At 47.2% G+C, this 27,768-nt stretch overlaps 1 protein-coding gene across 1 annotated transcript in view; it reads left to right on the forward strand.

Moving 5' to 3' along the window:
* The first annotated feature begins 9,424 nt into the window (after positions 1 to 9,424).
* Positions 9,425 to 27,768, forward strand: part of Mybl2 (MYB proto-oncogene like 2) — a 32,960-nt gene continuing 14,616 nt past the window's right edge. The window contains exons 1-6 of the mRNA XM_059261853.1: positions 9,425 to 9,629; positions 12,820 to 12,913; positions 14,789 to 14,860; positions 15,856 to 15,948; positions 17,627 to 17,847; positions 22,433 to 22,592. Of these exons, the coding sequence (XP_059117836.1) occupies positions 9,610 to 9,629; positions 12,820 to 12,913; positions 14,789 to 14,860; positions 15,856 to 15,948; positions 17,627 to 17,847; positions 22,433 to 22,592 (660 nt within the window). The 5' untranslated portion in view covers positions 9,425 to 9,609. The remainder of the gene's footprint in view (positions 9,630 to 12,819; positions 12,914 to 14,788; positions 14,861 to 15,855; positions 15,949 to 17,626; positions 17,848 to 22,432; positions 22,593 to 27,768) is intronic.

The following is a 27,768-nucleotide window of genomic DNA, read 5'->3' on the forward strand; positions in this document are numbered from 1 at the left end:
GATGTGTGGCTGTAAAGTCTGAACTGTGCATATGAATTGGAGCCACTGGAATAGCTTGTCAAAAAATGAACAGCTTTTAGCCATGGCTCATGCAGCAGAGACAAGAGGTATTGTGCGAGTTCAAGGCCAGCCTGATCCATATAGTGAGTTCTGGGTCAGCCAGGGGTGCGTGTGAGACTCTGTCTCAAAAAGAACTGGAGGGTGGGGAGAAGAAAATATTTTTAGGCATTTTAAACTGGAAAAGATTGGGGGTATGACTCAGTAGTAGAACACTGGCCTGTAATGTTCAAGACCTTATTTTCAGCCCACAGCACCTCCCAGAAGTAGTTAAGAGACAAATGATATGTAAACCTGACTGAATCCTGGCTTGGAAAAACATCTACAAAACACATTTAAAAAAAAAAAAAAAGATTTATTTTATTGTGTATTGTGTATACAGTGTTCTGCCTACATGTATGCCTGTGGGTCAGAAGAGGGCACCAGATCTCATTACAGATGGCTGTGAGCCACCATGTGGTTGCTGGGAATTGAACTCAGGACCTCTGGAAGAACAACCAGTGTTCTTAACTTTTGAGCCATCTCTCCAGCCCTACAAAACACATTTTTTAAGAGCCAAGCATGATAGCATACATTTGTAGTCCTGGCATTTGCAAGACTGAGGCAGGAGAATTGCCAGCCTGAGCTATGGAGACCTATTGGTGAAATTATTAAGGCCACTCCACGTAGTTAAAAGGGAGATTTATTTAATGGCATAACTTACAAATGAAGGGATAGGTAGGTTGCGGGTTCTATGAAAGACACAGCGCAGTCCTGCGGTGTCTCTGGAGAACTCTCCTCGGTCTACCTCTAGCGTCCCGGTCCAAGCAGGAAGCGAGGCCGCACAACCGGATCTCGGATCTTCAGGGTCCTCTCTTCGCGCACGCCCCCCCCCCCCTTGTAGGCGTGACAGTTACCAAAGCCTCAATGGGGGTTGGAACTTCCAGATCAAAGCTGGAATGGCTACCCACTACAGAGACCTTTTCTCAAAAAGAAAAAAAGAAAAAAAAAAAAAAAAGTGGGGCTGGAGAGTGGTTAAGAGCACTGACTGCTCTTACCAGAATTCCATTCCCTGAACTCACATGGTGGCTCACAACCATCTATAATTCCAGTTTCAGGTGATCTGTCCCCTCTTCTGGCTTTCATGGATACCAGGCATGCACATGGTGCACATATCTGCATGTAGGAAATACACACACACACACACACACACACACACACACACACACACACACACACAAAACTAACAAAAAAAAAGGGAAAAATTTAAACATATGAGGGACAGTCTGAGTTCATAAGATTTGTAACAGATGAGATAATGACATAATGAAGTGTGTAGGGGACAAACACTCTTTACACTGATCTGTACCCACCCTCTATAGCTTTAAATTCAGAACGTGTGGCTCCTGTCTACAGTCAAGCACTTACAAAGCTAAGGCAAGAGGATTGTTCAGGGTTGAGACCAGCCTGACATGCCAAGTCAGTTCCAGGCCAGCCCGGGGTATGTAACACATCCCTGTCTCAAATCAAAAGAAGCCTCAAGCCACTTCAGAGTATCAGCTAGTGCAGTGTGGACCCCTGTAATCCTAGCTGCTCGGGAGGCTGAAGCTGCAGGGTCTAGGCCAGACTAGGTACATGAGAAACCCTACCCTACAACAACAAAACACACACACCACACTAGGCGTCAGAGGGCTGTTTCACTCTGTTCCTGGGGTTGTTCATATGCCTTACAGAAATTTAGGGAGTGTTGTTTGATTGGTTGCTCATTTTGTTTTGTTTTGTTTCATTTTTGTTTTAGAGACAAGGTTTTTCTCTGTAGCCCAAGCTGGCTTCCAACTCCTGGTGATCCTCCTGCCTCAGTCTTCTGAGTGCTAAGATTACAGGCATGGGCCACCCTGACTAACTTGAAGTTTAGGTTTTCTTGTTTTTCTAAGTCAAGATTTCATTTTTTATGCTGGGAATTGTGGCACATGGCTCTAGCACTCTGGAGGCAGAGGCTGTCAGATCTTTGAGTTTGAGGCCAGCCTGGTCTACAGGAACTACTGTTTCAGGATAGAGGGTTACACAGACGAATCCTGTCTCAGAAAAAAAATCTTAATTTTTTTATTTTATGTATGCATATGTTTTGCTTGCAGGTATGTGTGTGCATCATATCTGTGTCTGGTGCCATTGGATCCAGACCTGGATCACCAGGTCTTCTGAAACTGGAATTAACCATGGTCGTGAGCTGGGCACTGAACTCTGGTTTAGTTTTTAATTAAAAAAAAAAAAAATTAACAGTGCAAGTCTTGAGCACTGAACTAATGGTGTAAGGGGAAAGAACTCTACCTTCTTCATCCATCCAGCTCTGTTCTTTGGAACCAGTGCTACCATACATAAATAGAAATATATGCTTTAACTGTACAGGCAAAGCAAAACGGTGACATGTTGAAACCTGCTACGCTGGGGTTGGGGATTTAGCTCAGAGGTAGAGCGCTTGCCTAGCAAGCACAAGGCCCTGGGTTCGGCCTTTAGCTCTGAAAAACAAAAAAATAAAAAATAAAAAACAAAACCTGCTATGCTGAGAACTCCTGGCCTGGGACTCACTGCGGAGAGGGGCACAGCTTGAGGTCTCTGCCGCTAGGGGCCGCCAGCTCCGCCGACCCACACCGTCAGGCTGGGCGAGGTCCAAGCGCCCTCTAGTGACACCAGGCGGCACGGCGCCTCGCTCCTGTCCGCTCTGGGAAAGAGCCAAGGTGCTACATGTAGGTCTTCCGGCTGCACACTTATTCCGGTGATTCTGGAGAGACCCATAGAGTCGTGCAAAAGGACAGAACTTACTGTGTCCCGCTATTAGCCTTTCCTCTCCCCCACAAATTGTCATGGTAGATGGGATTGGAGTTCCTGGACTTCTGTACTCATGGCATCAACCATCATGTTCTCTTTGACTTCTTTCAGCATAATTTTTTGTTGTTGTTTTGTTTTTCGAGACAGGGTTTCTCTGTGTAGCTTTGCGCCTTTCCTGGAACTTGCTTTGTAAACCAGGCTGAACTCACAGAGATCCGCCTGCCTCCCGAGTGCTGGGATTAAAGGTGTGCGCCACCACTGCCCGGCCAGCATAATTATTTAGAAATCAATTTCTTTTTTGTTTGTTTGTTTTCAAGACAGTGTTTCTCTGTGTAGCTTTGGTTCCTGTCCTGGAACTCAATTTTTAGACTAGGCTGTCCTCAAACTTACAGAAATCCACCTGCCTCTGCCTCCGGACTGCTGGGATTAAAGGCGTGCACCACCACCGCCCGGCTGGAAATCAATGTGTATCTGTAATTTGTTTACCCAGTCGTTGAGTGTTTGGACTGTCTTCAGTTTGGAGCTGTTATAAACATATAGGAGGAAGTCTTTGTGTGGATATACACACTTATCTTTTGAAGATCTGATCATACAATAGGTGTATAGCTGTAAGGCTTCTCTTTGTGTTCTGGGGAAGTTTTTATCTTGGGTGGGTTTGTTTCTTTGATTTGAGGTGTTTGTTTTTGAGATGGTTTTACTATAACCCATGGGGATCTGGAATTTACCATGTAGAACAAGCAGGACTCAAGTGATGCTCCTTTCTCTGCCTCTGGTGCTGGGGTTGCAGGTCTGGGCCACCAGGCCAGGTTTATGTGGTGTTTGAGATCACACCGGGACCTTCATCCTGTCCAGTACTCAACCAAGCTTTTCCCAGCCCATCCCCCACACCCTGACTCCTGCTTCGTAGGCCAGCTGTTGGATCTGCAGGACCTTTGCCTCTAGCTCCTGAGCGCTAGGAGTATAGGTGTGCACTTTTTTTCATTCTCTTCCTTCTCTGACACAGGGTCCTTTTATGTTGCCTAGGCCGCTCCTGAACTCCTGGGCTGTTGATCCTCCCACACCAGCTTCCTCCTAGCTGGTACTGTACCTGCATCATGACTATGTATGTGTTTAAAAAACAACTATAGAATAAAGCGAATTGAAAGTTTAAGGTTGGCCCAGTGTGGTGATGCACACCTTGGCAGGTGGATCTCTGTGAGTTCGAGGCCAGTCTGGTCTAAAAGCGAGTTCTAGGACAGCCAGGGCTGTTCCACAGAAACCTTATCTTAAAACAAACAAACAAAACAACAACAACAAAAGTTTAAGCCTGGCTATAGAGTGAGTTCCAGGCCAGCCTAGTTTCCATGGAAAGATGGAAAGGCCACCTCTCATCCCTTTTTCTTTTTTTTTTTTTTTTTTTTCCTTTTTTGTGTTTGTTTTTCAAGACAGGGTTTATTTGTATAGCTCTGGCTGTCCTGGAACTTGCTCCCAAGTTCTATGACTAAAGGCATGTGCCACCACCACCATCCTTCCTTTCTTTTCTTTCTTTCTTTTTTTTTTTTTTTTTTTTTGAGACAGAATCACACTGTTTAGCTCTGGGTGGACTCAAATTTACAGTCCACCTGCCCCATCCCCCACCCCCAGTGCTAGGATTACATGGGGGCACGTGGTGGTTTGAATAGGTCTGCCTCCCACAGACTCATGTGTTTGAATGCTTGGCCCATAGGGAGTGGCTTTGCTGGAGTAGGTGTGGCCTTGTTAGGAGAGGTGTGTTACAGTGAAGGCATGCTTAGAGGTCTTATATGCTTAAACTACGCCCAGTGTAGAAAACAGTTCATTTCTTGTTGCCTGTGGATCGAGATGTAGAACTCTCAGCTGCCTCTCCAGCACCATGGCTGCCTGCATGTTGCCTTGCTTCCCACCGTGACGATAATGGACTACACCTCTGAAACTGTAAGCCAGGCCAGCCCCAATTAAATGTTTGTGTTTTCCTTTATAAGAGTTGCCATGGTCTCCGGTGAGTTTGAGGCCAGCCTGGCCTACAAAGCAAATTCCGGGACACCCAGAGCTGTTAGATAGAGAAACCCTGCCTCAAACAAACAAACAAATAAACAAACAAACAACAACAACAAAAAAAAGTGCCTTGGTCATGGTGTCTCTTCACAGCAATGGACAGTGCATCAGTATTTCATGAAATTTTCCTGGGGAGACTAGAACGTCCACTCAACCCAGACAGGACAACCAACAACAGACCAAAGTAACAATTTGCCCGAAGTCTCTTTTGGTGAACCAGTGAGTTTATTGGGCTTCCTTGAAGAACTCACTCTACCACTGAGTGTCCCCCCACTGTGGAGACCACTCCCTCTGATAGCTGTGAAGATGGAGTTCCCCCAGAGTTAACCTTCCATACTACATCCTCTCTGGCAGTCTACATGAAGCCCAAGCAGAGTTACATATAGGTGGGAGGGAGATGCAGGAAGGAGGGCTAAAATCTCAGGGGAGGCTCTAATGACCCTCCCCACCCCAGCTATGAAGAAATGTCAACAGGCCATTGAGGGACACTTGGAAGTAGTCACAGCTGCTCTGATGAAGACATTAAGGGCTGTCAGGCTTGGCGAACTGTCTTTTAAGACAACCACCATGCCTCTTTTCAGGATCTCATGATGTAGCCTTGGCTAGCTTGGAACTCACTATGTAGACCAGGCTGTCCTGGAAAGCTTGCTTCTGCCTTATGAGTGCTTCATTAAAGGTGTGGGCTACTGTGCCCAGCCTTTGTCTGTTCTTTCTCTCCTCCTCCTCCTCCTGTTTCTGTTTTTGTTGTGTTGGTGGTGCTGGTCGTAATGCTAGAGATTGTACCCAAGGGCTCATGCCTGCGACACAAGTGCTGAGCCTCTGAGCTAATTAGTTCTCTTCTTACTTCTCACTAACTTCCTGTGTAGTACAGGCTGGCCTTGAACTTGTTATCCTCCTGCCTCAACTTCCTAAGTAGCTAGGATTACAGGTCTGTGTTACAAGATCTGGGTCATGTCCAGCTTTTGAGCATCTTTTGTGCTTTTGCTAACTGAATACATTCGGATTTGTAGATGATCAAGATTTGTGACTTGAAAGGAGTCAAGAATGGCATTGAAGTCTGGCTAGTCTCTATGGATCCCCCTGCCTACCTCTCCTTTTGGTCTTTTCCCTCATCCTTCCCACCTTCTTTCCTTTTCTTTTTCTTTTGATACGGGCTCTCCTTATCTAGTCCATGCTAGTCTTGAATTCTCCATCCTCAGGCCTTACTTAGTCTTCCAGAGTGCTGGAATGTCAGACATGCACCAGTATTCTTCAAGGAGAATTTTCTTTTTTCTTTTGGTTTTAGGGACAGGGTCTCCTTGTATCTCAGTCTGGCTTGGAACTTCCTGTGTAGTGTAGGCTGGTCTTGAACTTGGGATTCTCCTGCCTTGGCCTTCCAAGTATAGGGATTATAGACTTGTGACATGCCTTGCATAGATTTTCTAATCTTTCTCTTCCCTGAGTGTTCTTTGCCATAACCTACATTGTCCCTCTTGGAAATCCCTAAATAACCCAGCTCTGAAGAGCCTAACATGAACCAACTGGGTGAGTGCACACAGCTTTAATCTACCAGCCCAATACCTATGTGATTAGTCAATTTACCGAATGGCTTTTGGTCTCAGTTTTCTTATCTTTCAAATGTGGGTTGCGGATGTAGGATGTAGCTTGTTTATAGGTAGAGTCGTTGCTTGGCAGGCTGAAGACCCAGAGTTTGAAGCCCAGCACAAAGCAAAGCAAAAGCAAAACAAAAGTTGCTCAGTAGGTGGAAGCTGTGACTCCAGACAGAAAGGCAGACAATCCTATACATTGTTTGCTGTCAGTCAGTGGTTTTGTGTCCTACCAGTTGCTCAGCTAAGCATGTCTAACAAGAAGAGTTGATCTTTGTCTTCCTGACACAGGAATAGCCTTGAGTTTGGAGCCCAGGGTGGGGCAGATAACTGAATGGCTGAATGACTGGAGCCTTTCCATCCCTGGAGGTCCCCTCCAAGAAAGCCTCCCAGCACTGTTCAGTATGTGTGTTATCTGCCTTGAGCCTAGAGACCACTCCCAGGTGTGATGGCACCCTGGATGCTGGGAGTCCTCTCTCCAGGGGCTTGTGTTGGTGTGTTGATAACTAGAGGACATACTTGTGGAGCTCACCAGATTCCTTGTGACACTAGAGTGATTTTGCTGCTCAAATTCACAATCCTGACCTCCAGGCTCTCTAGCTCTGGTGTACTGGTTAACTGTAACTGGTGCCCCAATTTCAGGTCCCAGGTGGACTCTGCATCTGCTCTCTGACTCTTGCCTTGGGCATATAATCTTATGCAAGTTTCCGGATCCAGTTTTTGCCCAAAAGGAGATTGGTATCTACATGAGAGTGTGTGCAGCCTGCACAGGAGTTTCTTGGACCTCACAAGACAGGTGTGATGGCAGCTGGAGTCAGAATAATAATCATAGTACTAACAGAAGGGGTCCAGGTGTTGAGAGAGAGGCATGTGGGAAGCCCTGGGTCTAACCTCAGCAACAAAACCAACCTAACAGTAATATAATACTAATTATGTGCCATATATATTCATATATTTGATCCTATAACTGCCATACAGGGTAGGTATCTTTGTAGTGCATGGTTTAAAGGCTCATACACAGCACCCCAAAATAGACTGTAGGAGAAAATAGTTCACACTCCTTTGGCTTGCTTCGACCTGGCTGTTCTGCACCGCCTGAGGACTAGGGAATAACTTTGCAAGGCAAACCTTTAGTAAAAGAAATTTATATTAGTAAGGGAAATCTCCATTAGCCAGCATTCCAGGACCCCAGCTGCTGCCAATAGCTTTTTTCAACTGGGAGACTTTTATCTGCATGACAAGAACATCTCTATTTGCCATACAGTTCCTTTCCTTAGCCCCAATAACTTGTGTCACTACCACCCCAACAGAAGCCCTGGGACCCCATTCCTTTCTGTAGTTCAGGAAGCTTCAATCATCTGAGCCTTCATATGACATCTTTATTTTTTGGGACTCCCATGGATATGTAACTAATCAAATAGGAGTTTTTTTTCCTTGTTATTTCCTATCCATTTAATTTGTAAACAAGCCAAAGACACTAGGGGGAAGCCACTTTTCCCTTTCCTTACTATAAACTCTGGAATTAGAGTTTGTGCCTCCCTCAGTTTTTCCATCTGCTAACAGGTAAGACTAGTATATAGCTTATTGGATTGCTAGGAAGATGAAATTTATTAAAATTTGTGTATGGAATGGTGACTAATACCTAGTTAAAAAATATCTAAGATTTTGATAAACTTTTTGTAGATGAGGAAACTGAGGCACAAGAGGGGTTTGATAATTTGTCTGAGATGATGCACCTAGGGAGAGGAAGGCTGGGAATCAACCCCTGGAAATCTGGCTTTGAACACACTAGCAAGAAAGAACAAATGTGCATGTGATTTCCTTGGTGACATGATTATTGGTGGGAAAAGCCTGGAATTAAGCCAGGTGGAAACTTGCAGCTCTTAAGTCTTCATTCGGCCCTTGTAAATGAAGTTTGCAGAATTGGACTGTGTCCAGGTGGCCAGCAGTTTTTAGAAGAAGGATCTGAGGCCTGAGGTGGGCCTAAATAAAAGGTGTTTGGCTGGGGCTCTCCCAGGCTCCTGTCCTTCCAGGAAGTCCCAGTAAAGTGACACTCAGTAGTTGGTAATAAATGACAACCTAAAATGGAAAATCCTTGACAACAGAGTTTAAGTCAACAAAAATTGAGCTTAAGTCAACAAACACTGACCTGGGGGTTCCTACACCTCGTAGGAAAGGCTGCTGGAATTCCAGGATGCTCACAGTTCAGTTGGGGAAATGCAACGTCAGCAAGCACATGGGCAAGAGACCCCAGTGGTGGGAGGTGCAGGAAATTACTAGTCCAGATAAGGGCCCAAGCAAAACCTGGGAGACTAAATTTCCCTCTCTGGGACTGGTGTGGTGATCTGGAAGACCTTTACACACTTGAATATGGAGTAGAAGAATTAACCCCCGAGAGAAGAGAGTTTAAGTTTGGTGAGAGAAATGTTAGCATTTTTAGCTGGTTCTCTCAGAGGCAGCTGAAGAAGCAAGAAGACTGCAAGGGAAAAGGGGCAAACCCAGAAAAAAAAAAAAAAAAAGCGCGGGGGCTAGAGGGACAGTGGCTTGGACTGGAGCAGTGACAATTTGGGCGGGAAGTTTCTCCCCTCTGACTCTCCTCATTCGGTTCTTTGTTATGTTGCTCGGGGGTCTAGCTAATATCCGCACAAGGTTGGAACCCTCGCCTCATTGAGTCGCAAGGTGTGTCTATCTGGAAGTCCTCGCATCTGCCCAGCCAGGCCCGCAGGCTCTGTCCCTGCTCCTGCAGACTACTCCCTTCCCCTCCTTAGTCTCCGCCCCTCCCGTAGGCTCCTCCTTGGGCTCTGGCGCCCAGGCTCCGCCCCTCGTCTCTTGTCCACCCCGCCCCTTCCGTACGCTCCGCCCCCGCGCTCGCGCGCCAGGTCCGGGCGGCGCCGACGCACTTGGCGGGAGATAGGAAAGTGGTTCTGTGCGCTCCCGAGGCAGCTGCAGTTCCTGAGAGCGCGCGACGAGACCTGCAAACACACAGACGCCTCAGAGCGCCGCCTGGGGCCGGGAGCGGCCGGAGCAGCCCGAGTCCTGACCCCGGCCCGGCTCCCGCTCCAGGCTCGGCCGGTGGGCGTGAGGGCGCGGCGCGGCCCGGGCCGGGGGGATGTCTCGGCGGACGCGCTGGTGAGTTCTGGGGTTCTCGCCCCTCTCCTTGGGTCTGCAAACAGGAGTTGGGAGAGTCCCCGCGGGAAATGCTCCCCGCGCGGCCGTCCGGTGCAAGGGCGCCGCCCGATGCAGGGGAGCGCGCCACGGTAAGGGGCCCTAGGGACCCCTCGCTCGGATTCCCGGGCCTTCTGGGCCCAGGAGCACGAAAGCGCGGGTTCCCTCCCCGAGACCCGGTCCCGGCCCTGGGTGAGGTCCATCATCTCCCGCCTAATTGCAGGGTGGGGAAGGAAGGCTGGTGCGCGCGGTGTCAGCTGGAGGTTCACTACTGGGCCGGGAGAATGTCTCTCCAAGTCGCAGCGAGTGGGAGGCAGAAGTCTCCGAGACACTTGTCGTTCAAGAGTGGCTCGAATTTGCTGGAGTCCCTTTCTTGTTTGCATTCCGGGAAGCACAAAGCCCCTGGGCCCTCTGCCGGGTGTGAGACCGGGGATTCATTGTCTCTTGGGGATTGGGCGGCCGGTTCGGTTTGGTTTCAGAAGCCCTCTTCCTGTCCCACGCTAGTTTTGGGGCTCAGTAGAGACTGCTGATGTGTAACGAGACTGCTCTGCCAGCGGTCGCTGGGCCAAAGGCAGGAGCCGCGTTTCCCTCTTACTAAATTTCCCCAGAGGGTAAGTGGCTGGGTCAAGCCTGGACCTTTCGTACACCTGTGTGTCTGGGGGCTAATTGCGGGGCTTTCCAGCCTCTCTAAGGAGTGGGATAATGGGGTCCTGCCGTGTTCCCTCTGGGTCTCTCCAATTCAGAACACTCATGTCCTCAGATGGCCGAACTGGGCTTAGGATGAGGATACGAACAGAGATGCCTAGCTTGCTGACTTTCGTAGAGTTCCTCATTGCTGGAAAGTATTCGGTCCATGAGCGCTGGTCAGGGTGGGTTCCCATGCCCCAGTTTCTAAGGCAGTTCAGTGGCCAGGAAGAGTCTCTGGACATATTAACTCCAGGAGCCCTGGGGCTCATTTGGAGGGACCTTTGTGAAGCATGGGCTCAGTGCCCCTGTGTCCTCACAAGCCTCAGTCCTTTTTCTGCCACGTTATAACTCTCTTGTACCCCAGTGCCCCACTTCCCTCTTGGCCTCTGACTCACCTTTCCCTGGAGCACAGCCCAGAACGTACATGGGCAAGAGAAAGGGTATGTGTACAAAAATGTGATTTTTTTTTTTTTTAAACCACACACTGGCCTCTACTTTACAAGCTGTGATTACTAGGGAGGTGAGGGTGTAAAGGTGTGGAGCCTGACGCAGCATAACCCTGGTTGGCCTCAATGTTCACATCTGTTAAATGGAGACCTTGAGAATGTGAGAGGGGGCATCGTGTGAATGCCATCATCTGCCATCTGTTTAATAGTATCCGCATTACACAGCATCAGAGCTTCTCTACACAGATGCCTTTTGTTCCGGGACATTGGCTGGGTACTGGAGAAGCAAACTCAGTTGTTAATACTTAGTAGATTTTGCCTCCTGCTTTACAGTGGGTAAGTGGTGCCTGCATTGGGTCAGAAGTGACAGAACAAATCTGGGTTCCAGATCCAGTGACATGTATTGTTAGGTTTGGAAACTTCTTTTCATTGTAATTGAATTTTAAAATGGGTTAGTAGGCAGCTTCTCTTCGCAGTATTCATTCATTCACAAATCCACTGGTGCCCTGGGCAAATATTTCTTAAGGTCTTTGTATGCCAAATTCCAGGTTGTGAAGGTGGAGCTGACCTTTGGGGGTGATGTCAAGACCAGAGGTTGGAGCTGAGGTCCGGGCCTGTTTTTCCAAAGTGCTTTGGGGGTGTAGGAGTGACTGGGAAGCTCTGCTGCCTTTGGGGGAAGAAAGGGAAGGGTGTATAGACACCTTCAGAACCCATTTGGGCACAGAGCATGGCTCGTTTTGTTTGCAAATCTCTCTGCTTTTCCCAGCAACAGATGACAGACGTAGGAGTATGTTTGTTAGAAGCAACGCGATGCAGGTCCTGGGGAATTGGGGAAGGATTAACATCTCCTGTGAATAACTGTTTCCTTCCTTCCTTCCTTCCTTAATTAAGTACGAGTGTGGTTATATATGCACTTGGGTGTAGGTGCCCACAGAGGCCAGAGCCATGGATCCGCCTAGAGCTGGGAGGTGGGGATAAAGGGTGCTGGAAACTGATCTTGGGTCCTCACCAAGAGCAGTATGTTTCTACCCGATGAGCCAGCTCTGCAGTCCCTGACTAGCATTCTTGGAGGTTCATAGTGTGAGCTCCTCTTTCAAAGCATTAAACTAGATAGTAGGAGTTTGGTAACAGTTAAATAAAAATCCCATGTTACTGGCCTGTGGTGGAACAAACCTTTAATCCCAGCAGGGAAGCAGAGGCAGGCCAGTCAAGTTCCAGGATAGCCAGAGCTACACTGAGAAACCCCTTCTTGAAAAACAAAACAACAAAAACTTCTTTGTTAGTTTCTTTAAAAGCCTTCAGACTTCAAATGATTATATTGTGATTTTTTTTCTGCCCATCACATATAGGCGAGAATTGGAAAGGGACAGGCAAGAATGAATGAAGTGAGGCTGGGTGCGGCAGATAAAGGGGATGGAAAAAGATGGTGATGACATGTTTTAGATGTTTCCTCTAAGTAATTAGGACTTTTAAAATCTTGCATGCTTGATGATCATGAAAATATCCAGTGCTAGCGACTGGAGAGATGCCTCAGTGGTTAAGAACACTTATTGCACTTGGAGAGGATCCAGGTTCAGTTCCCAGCACCCACTTGGTAGCTCACAATCATTTGGACCTCCAGTTCTAGGGGATCAGGCACCCTCTTCTAACTCTGCATGCACTGGGTATAGATCGATGTGCACAGACATACATGCAGGCAAAGCACTCATAAACAAAATAAATCTTTTTTTTTTCCCTCCGAGATAGGGTTTCTCTGTGTAGTTTTGGTACCTGTCCTGGATCTCACTCTGTAGACCAGGCTAGCCTTGAGCTCACAGAGATCCACCTGGCTCTGCCTCCCGAGTGCTGGGATTACCAGTATGGGCCACCACACCTATCCTGTAACCTATTTTTGGAAAGTAGAAGAGAAAGGCCTGCCTCCCCAAACCTCCCTATAGTTGACCTGACCCTGGCCATACACTACCACCCCCAGGTAAAGGTATGTAAACATGCTGTCCATGACCTTTAGCTTGCTTCCACAGTGAGGAGCTGGATGAGTTACACTACCAGGACACGGACTCAGACCTCCTGGAGCCGAGAGACAACAAATGCAAGGTCAAATGGACCCATGAGGAGGTGAGCCACAGCTACTCCATGGAGCTGGGGAGAGGGTTAATGGCAGCTGGTGGCGTCTAATGTCCCCATCTGTGGACAGTGAGGAAGTTGAAGGGCCTTCTTCTTCTCCCCTTTGCCTCCTCAGACTCCAAAATCTGTGGTTTATGGCGTGGTCCTCAGGCCTCAGGACCTCCATCTCTCTTAAGTGCTTCTTGTCCTTTATCTTGGTCTGATAAATCTGCGGTTGCATCCTCATTCCAGAGAGTAGGTAGTTTATAAAGACAGGTTTAATCACCTCTCCATTCTGCTGTGCAGCTAAGGAAGTCCTTTTTCCTTGTGGGGACTCTGTTTCCAGACAGGGTAGGGTTATGTAAGAGGCAGTGCCATACTGGCTTTTATGACAGACTTAAAATACCAACTGAGTGATCCATGCATTGATAATCCATTCTGACAGCAGAGATTGGATGACTTCTTCACCTCCAATCCTCCCAAGACTGCCTCTTCATACTGCATGGTGGGAACATTTGACCCTGAGAACCCTTGGCTGCTAGGAAGCTAAATCTATAGTCTTGTAAAAAATGTTTGTCATTACTTTAAAAATTTAAAACAAAATAATTTTATCATTGTGTATGTTTGGGCATTTTGCCTGCCTGTGTGTAGGTGCAGAGGCCAGAAGAGGGTGCCAGGTCCACTGGAACCAGAGTGACAGACAGTTGTGAGCAGCCATGTGGGTGCTAAGAATTGAACCCAAGTCCATGAAAGAGTAGCCAGTACTCTTAACCGCTGAGCCATCTCTCTAGCCCCTTTTAATTAATCTTATGTATTGTTGTTCTTGTGTAAGAGAGGGCTGATGTGTGCTACACATTTTCTTTTCCTTTGTTCTATTACGTGTGTGTGTGTGTGTGTGTGTGTGTGTGTGTGTGTGTGTGTGTGTACAACATTTGGAGGTCAGTTCTCTCCCATCTGCGTCCTAGGGAATGAAGTCAGATTGTCAGACTTAGCAAGTGCCTTTCCCCACTGAGCAGTGTGGCGCTTTTTCGTTTTGTTTTGAGATAGGGTTTTTCACGAATGCTGGGCAGACCTCCCAGTTTGTTATACAGCTGAGGATGATCTTGAATTTCTTACTTTCCTGATGTAGGTGCCGGAGATAGAGTGCAGTGCACACAGGCAAGCTTGGTAGCAGCTCGGCTGCCTTCCCAGCCCTGAGTGGGAGAGTGAATTGTTTTTTGTTTGTGGGATTTTGTTGTTTTGATTTGATTTGAGGTGGGTCTCTTGTATCCCAGGCTGCTCTGGAATGCCAGCTACCTGTATACTTTATGATGGCCTTGAACTCCTCCCGATATTCTTTGCTTTTGTCCCAAGTACAGAGGTTAAACTAGGCGCCCCCCCACCCCCCACCCCCACTTGGCTTCTGTTTTCTGAAAATTTCCCGTTCTGAGTCAGCCCACCAATACTTTGTAACAAGCACACTGGACCTTGATCATCCACTGCCCAAGTGCATAAGTGCCTCTTGGTGATGGAACCCCTGAATCACTGACTCAATCCTCGGGGCCCTCACTGTCAGCCTCTCCAGCAGGATCCCTCTTCCCTCCCCCTTCCTCAGTCTAGCTCTCTCATTTTTTTTAAAACCTGTCTGCCTACCTGCCTGAAGAGTCAGTCACCACAGCTCCCAGCATCTCCTCCACCACAGAGTGGCGATAAGCGCGCTTGCCTGAGGCATTGATTACCCTCTCCTCCCTGTCAGGCACATCTGCTGCTGCTGCCACTGTGACTGATACTTGACACTTAGTAGGCACTCAGTTCCTGAGTGAATGTATGAATATGGCTGTATCGTGGCATCTATAAAACTTTCCACACACACGTGAGCTAAATCCTGTGTCTTTCTTCCGTTGGCAGGATGAGCAGCTGAGGGCCCTGGTGAGGCAGTTCGGACAGCAGGACTGGAAGTTCCTGGCCAGCCACTTTCCTGTGAGTACTGGCCCTCCCCCAGGGCAAGGGCTCCGGTGGCCTGCTGTGAGTTGTTTAGAAAGCAGAAGTGAAGTGAAGCCTGGGAGGCTGGGCGCCAGTGGTGGTGTATACACCTTTAATCCCAGCATGCACATGTGGTGGGCGAGGGGCAAAGGGCAGAGGCAGGCAGATCTCTGAGTTCAAGAGGCCAGCCTGGTCTACAGAGCGAGTTCCAGGACAGCCAGGGCTACACAGAGAAACCCTGTCTCAAAAAACCAAAAAACAACAACAACGACAAAAAAAACCCCAAAAACCACAAACCAGAAGGCACCCAGTGAGAAGATTCCACACAGCTGCTTTAGTGTGTCCTCTGTCCTAGGCCCAAAGGCTGTTTGTATTTCTTCCAGCAAGTCAGGAGCAGCTGGATACTTAGCTCTGGGCCATGAATTGAAACTGAGGGCAGCATACTTTGAGGAGACTTCAAGCTGAGGCTCCTGCCCAGGTGGCTGTGCCACTACACCAACATTCCAAGCCCTCTGGGGAGAGAGCTTGCTTTTACACACCCTCCCAGGACTGCAGGCATCTAGACAGGACAGTGCATGAGGCTGCCACTTAACTGATGGGGTTCCATAGGCATCTCAGGCTGGATCATCATACTTCTCTCGGCCTCCCCCCTTTCTTCCTTGTAACCTGAACTCTTTAAAGAATAAGAATGGTGTCCAAGAAGAAAACAGGAATCACTAATAAGTCCCACGAAGTTTTTATAGACTTTGAGATAGTACACCCCACACACATTCTAGGTACAGAGGGTGGGAGGTTTCTTTCTACAGGGCCTGGGTTTATCCTTTGAAGCAAAAATAATGCACCCATGTTCTGGTAGGTCAGCCTCTGGCGTGTGGTGGGTGAATGGCACAGGACGCAGCTACCTGACATAGGCTTGTACATTGGTCCCTGAGCTCAGGGCTCTACCAGAGTTCAATTTTATGGTCCCAGAGTTATTTCTGTTCCTGTCCCAGAACCGCACAGACCAGCAATGCCAGTACCGGTGGCTGAGGGTTTTGAATCCAGACCTTGTTAAGGGACCATGGACCAAAGAGGAAGACCAGAAGGTAAGTGCTGGCTAAAGGGCCGGCATACACCGTGGGCTTCCACCACCGCCAGGCACTGGGAGGTGTCAGAACACTCCTGTAGCACTCCGCTTTAGTCCTGAGTATCTTCGGGGGGTGTGTGTGTGTGTGTGTGTGTGTGTGTGTGTGTGTGTGTGTGTGTTCTGAGAAAGACCGGCTTTATAGCACTGGTTAGTCTCATTATTGGTTGTGTAGCCGAAGCTGGCCTTGATTCAGACCTCAGCCATCCTGAGTGCTGGGGCTTGTAGTGGCCATGTCACCCCACGAGTTACCCAGCTTTTAACTGGTGACCTTACCTGTCACATAGAACATGGAAAGGTAATGAAATGTCTAGTGCACATAAGGGGCTTGCTCAGCCAGTGGCAGCTGCCATTGATGCTGTGATAATTTGGTAGATGCTGTGATAATGGTTATACCACAAAACTCAGAGGCTTTGCTCTTTTGGTGCTTCAGATGAAACCTATTGCAATGCTGGGCAAGCTCTCCCCCGCTGAACTTACCTCCCCTCTAACCCCTTCTCTAGGATTTTTTTTTTTTTTTTTCCTGTTTTTGAGACAGGATCTCGGGTAGCCTGGGCTGACCTCAAACTTGCTATGTAGCCAAGGCTGGCCTTGAACGCCTGTCTCTATCTCCCATGTGTTAGGATTACAGGTGTTTGCCACATTTGGCATTTTAATGCTTTATTTCTGTAGCATCTGTAGTCCTGTGAGGTGGGTTATGTCCATGTTAAAGCTGAGTAAAATCAAGGCACAAAAAGGATTTGACATTCTCCAAACTATGTTCACCCCGGGCTGCTTTTCTGGAGCTCCTGTATAGAGCTCTGGTTCATCTCCCTAGTGTTAGCCCATAAGATACCATCCACCTTGGTAGGCACAGCACCCAGGAAAAGCGGGGGATAAAAAAGCACTGTCCTAGTAGATGCATACACCCATCCAAATGGGATATGATTACTAAAACATTTAAATCACAGCAAACTGGGCATGGTGGCACACGTCTCTAATCCCAGTCCTGGGAAAGTGGGAGCTGAAGGATTAGATGTTCTAAGCCAACTTGGTCTACATAGTGAGATCCTGTCTCAATTTTTTTTTAACTACACAGAAATGAAATAGAATATTTCCACACAAAAGTCCCTTTTTCTGTGAGTATCTCCTCTTCCCTGGTTGTGGCTATGTGCACAGGAGAATATGTGTGTATCAAGAATTGAGGAGGAAGCTGGGCAGGTAGTGGTGCACACCTTTAATCCCAGCACTCAGGAGGCAGAGGCAGGTGAATCTCTTGAGTTCGAGGCCAGTCTGATACATAGATCAGTTTCCAGGACAGCCAGAGCTACACAGAGGAGCCCTGTCTCAGAAAAAAACAAAGAACTGAGGAGGGCCTAGCTTGAGTTGCTGTGACTGTTAGAGTTTGTGTCCTGAACAAAAGAGCCTTTCTCAGAGGGCTTGAAGACTGAAGTCTAGTTCTTGGTGCCATGACTTGGGCTCTACCCTTGTGATTTCCACAGAAGTATCAAGAAGACTTGACCTAACTCTCTAGTGTGAATGGGGCTGACCTCATAGGCTTGTACCTCTCTAAAGTCCTGCAAAGTGAGGCCCATCTGGATATGGCGATGCTTAAGTGGAGGTGATTGAGGGGCTGGTTCTTCACTGATGTTTTCTTCAAGGTCATTGAGCTGGTCAAGAAGTATGGCACAAAACAGTGGACTTTGATTGCCAAGCACCTGAAGGGCCGGCTGGGGAAGCAGTGCCGTGAGCGTTGGCACAATCACCTCAACCCTGAGGTGAAGAAGTCCTGCTGGACCGAAGAGGAAGATCGCATCATCTGTGAGGCCCATAAAGTGCTGGGCAACCGCTGGGCTGAGATCGCCAAGATGCTGCCTGGGAGGTAGGTAGGGTGCAGGCAGGGTGCTGTGCCCAGTGAGTGAGGCCCGTGCTTGGGATGGAGTGTCCCAGAGTGCCATGAGCAGTCCCATGTTTTTTAACATTCAAATAGCCTTGTCTTCAGTCTCCAGGTCGCCCAGAGACATGCATCAGAGGGGAGAAAAGTAGATCTAAAAAGACTGGACTGGAAAGTCAGGTTGTGTCCTGTTAGAGGGAATATGATGTAAACACCAGTTTCTGTCCCCATTTCCCACTTTCTACTAAATCAGACTCATCTTTTGTTTTTGTTTAGAGACAGGGACTTGTTGTGTATCCCACGCTGGTGTTGAACCCAGGCTGACTTGGAACTTGTGACCTTGGCCTCATGACTGCTGAGGATGTGGGTGTGCACCACCAGGCCTAGCTAGTATCCGTATGTTGTTGGAGTTAACAATAAAAAACCCAGAACCAGATACTAGGGTGAAAGCTGAAAGATCAGAGAAGCAGAGCAAGCCACAGCCACCACCTCTGACCTCACCAACTCCGCAGCCTGAAAGAGCTCCAGCCAGAAGGCTTCTAGCTGAAAGGGATGCTTCTGCGAAAAGCCTTAGTTCCTGTCTCCTCATGCCTTATATACCTTTCTCCACCCACCATATCACTTCCTTCTTAGTGCTAGGATTAAAGGCGTGTGCCATCACTGCCTGGTTCTGTGTTTAATCTAGTGGCTTGTTCTGTTCTATAATCTTCAGGCAAATTTATTAGGGTACACAATATATCACCACATCCATATTTATGAATGATACGTTGTTGTTTTTAAGAATATTATACTTGTGGGTTCTTTTTTATTTTTGTTTTTTGTGTATGAGTGTTTTGCCTGCTTGTTTGTCTGTACCATGTGCATGCCTGGTGCCTGAGGAGGTCAGAGGCATTGGTTGCCCTAGGACTAGAGTTAGAGTTGTGAGCTACCCTGTGTATGTTGGGAATCAAATCAAGGTCCTCTGGAAGAGTAGTTGGTGCTGTGAGCTGCGGGATCTCTGACCTTCTCTCCCTCCCGATGCCCCATTCATTATATCCTATTGCTCTGCTTTCCTTTCTGTTGCTGTGATAAAACACTGACCTAAAGCAAGGTGGGGGGGAGGGGGGGGCAGTGGTGGCGGCCTTCATTTGTCTTCCACTTCCAGGTCACAGTTGAGGGAAGTAAAGCAAGAACTTGAAGCCCAGACCAGGGAGGAACGTTGACTGCTGGCTTGTTTTAGCTCACTTGCAGGCACTTGCCCCTACCCCTCTTCCTGAGACAAGGTCCTTACATAGCTATCCCGGAACTCTCTGTAGACTAGGCTGGCCTTAATCTCACAGAGATCCCCCTGCCTCTGCCTCCCAGATGCTGGGATTAAAGGCCTGTGCCACCACTGCCCTGCAGACTGCTAAGTTGTTAATTAAAAAAAACGAGGTGCAGACAACTTGATGGGTAGTGTGCGCCTTTAATACCAGCAGTTTGGAGACAGAGGCAGGTAGATCTCTTAGTCCAAGGCCAGCCTGGTCTAAAAAGTGAGTTCCAGGACAGCCAGGGCTATAAAGAGAGACCCTGTCTCAGGCAGGAAAAAAAAAAAGCTAACTAGTATACTTATTATATCCCGGGACCCCAATGTTTAGTTAGGGTAACAGAGCTAACGTTACTTCCTGGAACATAGTGCTCAAGTACTAGTACTATCCATGAGTGTATCTCCTTATCTGGCTACCGTTTTTCCTAAGTGGTCCCGCTTCACAGGTGTTTTTTGTTTGTCTGTACTTTTAATCTCAAAGACAATTTTTGTTAGCATTTAGGAGAAACGTGGTACAGGTAGGTGGAAGTCCCATCAGCCACCAGGAGATGGAGAGAAAGTCATGCCTTTTTGTTGTTGTTGTTTGTTTGTTTGTTTGTTTGTTTTTGAGACAGGGTTTCTCTGTGTAATGGCTCTGGCTGTCTTGGAACTCATTTTGTAGACCAGGCTGGCCTCGAACTCAGAGATCTGTCTGCCTCTGTCTCCTGAGTGCTGGGACTAAAGGTGTGTGTCACCACTGCCTGCCATAAGTCATGCCTTATTAAGAAAGGTAAAAACAGCTGGACGATGATGATGCCTTTAATCCCAGCACTCTGGGAGGCAGAAGCAGGCAGATCTCTGAGTTCTAGGCCAGCATGGTCTACAGAGTGAGTTCCAGTACAGCCAGGGGTACACAGAAAAGCCTTGTCTGGAAAAACAAAAAGAAAAACAAAACAAAACCAACCAAACAAACAAATGTAAACAAATAGAAAAAAAAACAAAAGAAAGGTCGAAGCAGGGCTGGGGAGATGGAGTACTTAACTGCTCTTGTGGAGGACCTGATTTCAATTCCCAACATTCACATGGTGGCTAACCACCCTCTGGAACTCATTTCCAGAGGATGTAATGCCCTCTTCTGGCCTCTGCATGTGTATAGTCCACAGACTGCAGACAGGTACACTCATTCCTTTGTGTTCATGACTGCTACCCTGTTGTTAGATTGGATGTCTTTTATCCCTCATCCTGTTAGATTTCTCCTGTGTTGTTTACTTTCTTGTTTTAGTGGAACACATCCTTCATTAACATCCTGAGCTCTGTCCTTGATTTTGTCTCACATGTAATAGATGATTTAAGTAGATATAGAGTTTGAAAATAATTTTTGTTCAGAATATTGAGAGCATCCCGTGATTTCTTCATCTTTCTCCTGTTTTCTCTTTGATTTCATTTCCTAAGTTTCTTGGTTTTTAACCTTCCAATCCTTTGGAAATTATTTTAAGAAGTTTTGTTTTCTAAATTCTTACTCCTTTTCTGGACCAGATTCTTAATATATGTTTGCAACCATTGATTTCACTATTGATACTGTGTTTAAAAGATCAAAAGACAGAAATCCTCCTTTCCTGCTTTGTGTGTTTGCCTGATGCAGTGGTTCTCAACCTCTGGGTTGAGACCCCCTTTTATGGTCAAACAGCCCATTCACAGGGATCACCTGAGACCATTGGAAAACACACAGATACTTTATGATTCATAGCAGTAGCTAAACCACAGTTATGAAGTAGCAATGGAAATAATTTCATGGTTGGAGTTCACCACAACATGAACTGTTCTAAAGGGTCGCAGTGCTAGGGAGGCTGAGAACCACTGGCCTAGTATTTCTTGCTCTTTGTTTTGCCCAACCATATTAATTTAATACAGGAGGTTTGCTTTGAAGGACTGCCGATCTGTGGTTGGCCCTTCACAGTTAGGAAGCAGTCAGTGAACATGGTTAGGAAACACACTGCACACTGCTGGTGCTTATCTGCTGATGGTCTTTACTGCCCAGTTTTGTTGTCCGCTGGCCCTCTGGGAGGACACTCTAAGAACTGATGCTTTTCTCTGGAGTTACCTACTTCCCCAGGGGTAGATGATTCCTGTAAGGAGCTGTTGCCTGGGGTGCCGTGCCAGGTAGAAGGACATTGGGAATCTCACCTCCAGGGTGCAGATTTCCGTGGAGCCCCAGTGTCTGCCCTGTGTGCTGTGTCCATCGTGGCCACTGTTGCCTGGTTAGGTCTGCAGTCAGATGCTGTAGCGCTGAGCTATACCCCCAGCACACAAGCTGGGTTATTTTTAAAGAGGAAACATCTTTCTTCCTGCCTGGAGGTCAGGGTCAGGAGCTGGAGGTCAGACGGCCGCTCTGCTTAACCTGTGCTTGTCTGAGCTCATTCAATCTGGTGCTCGAATCCTGGGGCTCCTGGAGTTCTGGGAGGAGCCGTGGGAGGAGCCTTGGGGTGAAGTGATTCTAGCTAGAATCTTCCATCAGGTCAGTTTGGTTTGGACTCCAGTCTCTAGCTGTTGCTCCCCTGACCTCTTTCCATTTCTGAGAACTCCTAAATCTGATGCTCCCCTGACCACTTTCCATTTCTGAGAACTCCTAAGTCTGATTTGCTTCCCTGTTTTCCTGTCCTTACTTCGCTTTTGTTTTCTTGTGTTTTGTTTTGAGTCCATCCTTTGTCATGGCAGTGGGAGGAAGAACAAAGAGAGGAGGCCAGTTGATAAAGTGTCTCTGGAGTCTGAACCGCCTAGTTTCAGAACTTTAGTCCCCGTGTGTTATCTTTGAGGGCCCGCCTTGTTTCTTGGTTGGGGCCTTAGAACCCCTTCCCTGGGTGGCATGGTTGGCCTTGCACATGCCAGTCGCCTCAGCCTCCGTCTGCAGTCACCTTGGTTGCTTGGTCCTGAGCCACCCTTTTCCTTTCCCACAGCTACTGGGCTCTGACAATGCACCCCCCCCCCCCCCACACACACACACACACTGCTCTGACAGCCTGGCGTGCATTGCTGCCTTGCCCTGTTGTGAGGCCCACCGGCTTGCTGTCAGCTTTCTTCAGAGAAGCTTTCTGGGTCAGTCCAGCTTGCACTGCGTATTCCATGGAGATATGTGGAGATTTGCTAAGCCATCGAGGGCTGCAAACAGTGAGGCTTCATTGTAGAGCTGAACGGTGTTCACCGCGCGTTCTGCCGAACCTTCACTTACAGATGTGGCTGGGGATAAGCTGCGGCAGGGCGGGAGAAGCCTTGGAGCTGCTGTGTGTCAGAGGCCCCTGGGTTTCCCCACAGGACGGACAATGCTGTGAAGAATCACTGGAACTCTACCATCAAGAGGAAGGTAGACACAGGAGGGTTCCCAAACGAGTCCAGAGACTGCAAGCCTGTCTACCTGCTTTTGGAGCTTGAGGACAAGGACCGCCACCAGAGTGCCCAGCCCGTGGAAGGCCAGGTAAGTGGTCACCTGCGGCTCAGTCTCTGGGCTCCATTCCAGGGTGGTTGGTTTGCTGTTTTCCCTGGTTATCTGACTCTCTCCTCAGTACCTTCCCCACAGCCACTCACTCCTTTCTGCCCTGGGGTCCAAGTGTGACCATCATGTTTCTAGGGCTTTCCTTATGACAAGCTAGCCCTAGTTGGCCTGCAGGACAGGAAAGCGGTCAGATAATATTTTGAGAAGTGGGTTGGGAGGAATTCTCAGTCTCCTAGTCCTTTCAGCAACTTTTCTATTAAAGGTCTTTCCAGTCTACAAACTGAAAGTGTGCTTGCTATGTGGTGGTGCACGCCTTTAATCCCAGCACTCAGGAGGCAGAGGCAGGCGGATCTGAGTTCAAGGCCAGCCTGGGCTACAGAGTGAGTTCAAGGGCTACACAGAGAAACCCTGTCTCCCCCCCCCCAACCCAAACCAAACCAGTTTTATAGACCTTTTTTTCGTGTGTGTGTGTGTATGTGTATGTGTGTGTGTGTGTCCCTGTCCTAGAGCCCATGTGGTGATCAGAGGACAACTTATTCATGGTGTCTCTTTTTCATTTTCTTTCTCTCTCTTTCTTTCTTTTCTTGATTATTGTTCTCTTCCTCTGCTGAAGTCACCTTTTGATGAGCGTTTACATGAGACACACATATCTTCACACTTCACCCATTTTGAGATACCACATACTTCTTCCCCAGATGTCTTTCTTACCAGTTTTCCAATCAACTCTTTCCAAGTCTCTAACCATCCAGCCAATCCATTGCATGGATGAATCAATTAAGTTGCACATCTTGTCATTTCTCACTCCAAACAAAATGTATGACCATGTGTACTGCCTGAAGTTCTGTGAAGAATTCCCTTCGCCATTGTCTTTAGGGTTATCCCAGAAAGGGCTTGTAATGCTGCAGCTGTCCGCTTCTGGGTGGTGCCTGCATAATGTGCAGACCCATCAGTAAACCAGACTCTAGTTTTCTCTTTATCAGTCAACCAGTCATATAGCCCCATGAGGCTACAGGTTCATGCTTAGCAGTAAACAGTATTGTAATGGGAGTAGAAACCATAGGCATTTGGGCAACTTCTGCATGTAAACTTGCTTGTACCTTCAGGACCTGCTTGGGCCCGAGTATATATGAACTTTGATTTGACAATAAATTGCTGCTGTGAGCCTCCTACTTTATGGCGTGGTGAGTCAGATAACACCCAGCTTGTGATGAGCAGCACAGGTCACATGGTAACTTGGTGGCCCATTGTTAAATGTTCAGTTTCCACCAAGGCCCAATAGCAGGCCAAGAGCTATAACTGTCTGCAGATGGTGGAGCATTGCTCTCAAACCCCAAAGGCCTTTTCTGTGATTCACCTATAGGGGCTTGCAAAGAGCATCCTTGTCTGCCACTGACACCTCAAGTACCATCAGGTCTGCTGGATCATGTGGTCCAAGTGGCAGAGCAGCCTGCACAGCAGCCTGGACCTGTTTGTTGTAGAACCTTCTCCTGTTCCAGGCCCCGGTCAAAGCTAGCAGCTTTCAGAGTAATATACCCAAATGGGGAATGTGCTGTCCCTAGAATCCAAATAGGCCCCACTGAGCTTGTTTCTTTGGTGGGAGGGGCCAGATGCAATAACTTATTCTTCATAAGGTGGTACTGATTTCTGCATGCCCCACACTACTAGATTTCTAAGAATTTCACTGAGTTAGAAGGCTCTTGAATTTTGGTTGGACTTATTTTCCATTTGATGTGTGTATGTGTTACCAAGTCCAAAGTGGTTGCTGCCTCCTGCTCATTTGGTCCAATCAGCATCACGTCATCATTATAGTGCACCTTTGATACTTTTATGGAAGAGACAGATGATCAAGATCCCTTTTGAGTTATGACACGGGGCTGGGGAGTTAATACATCATTGAGGTAAAACTGTAAAGGTATACTCCTGGCCTTGCCAACTGAAAGCAAATTGGCAGTCCTTATGGACAGGTACAGAGAAGCCATTTGGTCCATCAGGAGCTGCATACCATGAGATGTGTTAATCTGCTTGAGTGAGGACACCAAATTGCAATTGGAGTCACTACCTGATTGAGTTTTCCATAGTCAGCTATCATTCTCCATGATCCATCAGTCTTCTGTCTGACCAGACAGAGTTAAAGGGAGATAGGGTGGGAAACACCCCCCCCACCCCACCCCACCCCCGTTTCGATTCACTATGTTCCCTGCAAAGGCAACTCTAAAAGGTTTCCATTTAGCCTTTCTAACCATCATAGCCCTCGCTTCACAGGTCAGGGACCCAGTGTGAGAATTCCGCCAACTTGTAAGTAACTTCTGAGTATCCCAGTTATACTTTCTAGAACTGAGGAAATAACTACAGGATGAGTTTGGGGACCTACTGTGAGTTGGACTTCATCCAAAACTCCACCTGTCCTCCCTAAGCTCCTACTTTACCTGGAGGGCCACAGTGTGTCTTGGGATCTCCTAGGAGTCTGCGTCAATTCAGAACTGATTGTTTCCTTTCTTCCATTGTATGGATCCTCTGGAGAAGGACTGGAGACAGGCTAACAGTAAAACTCTTAGGTATTTTATCAAGGTCCTTCCCCAGGGGGACCCAGCAAGTTCCTTCATTTAAGGGGTTCTGGGTCTACAAACTGGCTCAAGTCTGGAAATTGGTTCATGGGCCAAGATTCTCTTTTTGCCACAATCCATTGTAGCCTTTCTTTCAAATTATTTGTTTGATAATTTTTCTGCTTATGCAAATCAAACAACAAAAATACAGTAGGCTTTTTAACTTCTTCGTGCCTGGAAACATCATAACTGAGTAGCCAGTACCAAAGGTCCATAAGAGTCAAAAAATCCCTTTGCCTGTGCTGACCATTATGAGTCAGGCTTTGTCTATGCTGCCCATTATAACTACAATCACCTTGCCTTTGGCAATTGAGTGCTACTACGTGGCCCATGCTACCTCGTGGCCCAATTAAACCCATTGCATTTAATTCATCCAACTGAGCAGGAGCATCTCCAACTCTTAGGTGTCTGGCATAGGAAAAAGGTGACAAAGAAGCTCTTCAAATGTGCTGGGGCCTCTCACCATTTTGCATCTTACAGGATTAGTGAAGGGCTTGTCTTCTGGCCCTTCACATGGTGGAGAATTAGGTTTTATACATTGTACCTGCTCGAGTATTGCAATTTCCCTGAGCCTAAAAATCCTTTTGTCAACGCGAAGCTAGGGAAGTCAGACAATTCCAGCTCATTTTCAGTAGGCCATCTTTTGACAAATGTTTCAGCCAACCATTCAAACAAAATTTTGTGCCCTCCCGCTTTTATTGTGAGCTCCCATATTAAACCTAGAACCTTCCTTCAGTGGGCCCATTTCAATAAACTCAGCCTGATCAAGTTTTATGTTCTTTTCACTATTATCCCACACATACTCCCCAGACTCCTGCTTGAATGAAACTCTGCTTAACAAACTCATTAAGCTCTTAAGTGGTATAGCATACCTTCTTGTGAACTACACTTTCTGTCTCCTCTCCAGGAGCCTGCTTAGCCTTAAGTGTGGATATAGGTCTAATTGATGGGCTCTGAGGGACATCGGTATTGTCTTGCCTGGCATCTCCTTTAGGGAATGTCACTGCTGGTTTAGTGGATAATGAAGGATTGATTTCCTCTGTCAAAGGTGGGAAGGACGGTATATTTCAGGGTGATGGGGTGTGAGTACATCTTCTGCTAAGGGTGGAGAGACTGCTTCCTCAGGTGAGATAAGCCCTTGAAAATCTGAGGGTTCCCCGGGCGGTGGTGGCGCACGCCTTTAATCCCAGCACTCGGGAGGCAGAGCCAGGTGGATCTCTGTGAGTTCGAGGCCAGCCTGGCCTACAAAGCGAGTTCCAGGAAAGGCGCAAAGCTACACAGAGAAACCCTGTCTTGAAAAACCAAAAAAAAAAAAAAAAAAAAAAAAAAAAAAAAAGAAAGAAAAGAAAAGAAAATCTGAGGGTTCCGAGTCCCCAGCCTCACTGGGGTCCTCCCACGCATCCCTTTTCCAAGTTACAGGATCCCATTCTTTACCATTTAATGACCTTACTTTAAATAGGGACACCTTCCAAGGCTGGGCCTTGAACTCTTAAATTTTTTTGTAATTCAGCCATTAGAGTGAGGCTTACTTTAGCTTGGTTTTCCACAGCTGGAGTCTGTGGCTGCTGGAGAGAAGATTTTCTTCAAGAGCACACTGAGAAACATTTAGACCTGTGGGTCAAGACCCTTTGATGTGGGGTGAACATTCACAGGGGTCGCCTAAGACCATCAGAAAACACAGATATCTACATTACTGTTCAGAACAGTAGCAAAATCACAGTTACGAAGTAGCAACAAAAACAATTTTGTGGTTGGGGTCACTACACCACGAGGAACTGTGTTAAAGGGTCAAAGGTTAGGCTGGTTGAGAACCACTGCTTTAGACTGTTTATGTGCATCTGGAGTTGGTCAGTTTACCACTTAGTTCATTGTTGTCCTCTATCAAATTCTGAGACGTTGAAAGTGTAATTTATCATAGAACAGAGCACATTCTTTTCCTTTGTCAATTTATCTAGAGATGTTAGGAGCAACCTACCAGCACCATCATTTTCCTTATTTATAAAATCTCCAAATCCATTGTCTCTCACTATTGGTGAATCAGAATAATCAAATGTATTTGTCTTCTTAAGTTTATAAAATAGTTCACATCATGGGCTTTCAATACATTCTGCGCTTCCAGGAGAGATGTCAGTAACTGGAAAGGCTTTAATAGCTGTCGGTGGGGGTTGGGGATTTAGCTCAGTGGTAGAGCGCTTGCTAGACCTGGGTTCGGTCCTCAGCTCCGGGGGAAAAAAATAGCTGTAGGTGTTGGCAAATCAGAAAGCCTGTTCAGATACTTAAAACATTCATCCTTATACTTCTATTATTCTAGAACCATTTCTGGTACCAAAAGCTGTATTAGGTAGGGTTCTCTAGAGGAACAAAACTTAATAGAATCTGTCTGTCTATCTATAAATATAGAAAGGGGATTTATTAGAATGGCATACAGGCTGTGGTCCAGCTAGTCCACCAATGGCTGTCTACCAACAGAAGGCCCAAAAATCCAGTAGTTCTTCAGTTTACAAGGCTGGATATCCCAGCTGGTCTTGAGTTACAGCAAAATCCTGAAGAAGTAG

The sequence above is a fragment of the Peromyscus eremicus genome, chromosome 4 (genome assembly GCF_949786415.1).
Source record: "Peromyscus eremicus chromosome 4, PerEre_H2_v1, whole genome shotgun sequence".
Classification (NCBI taxonomy): Eukaryota; Metazoa; Chordata; class Mammalia; order Rodentia; family Cricetidae; genus Peromyscus; species Peromyscus eremicus.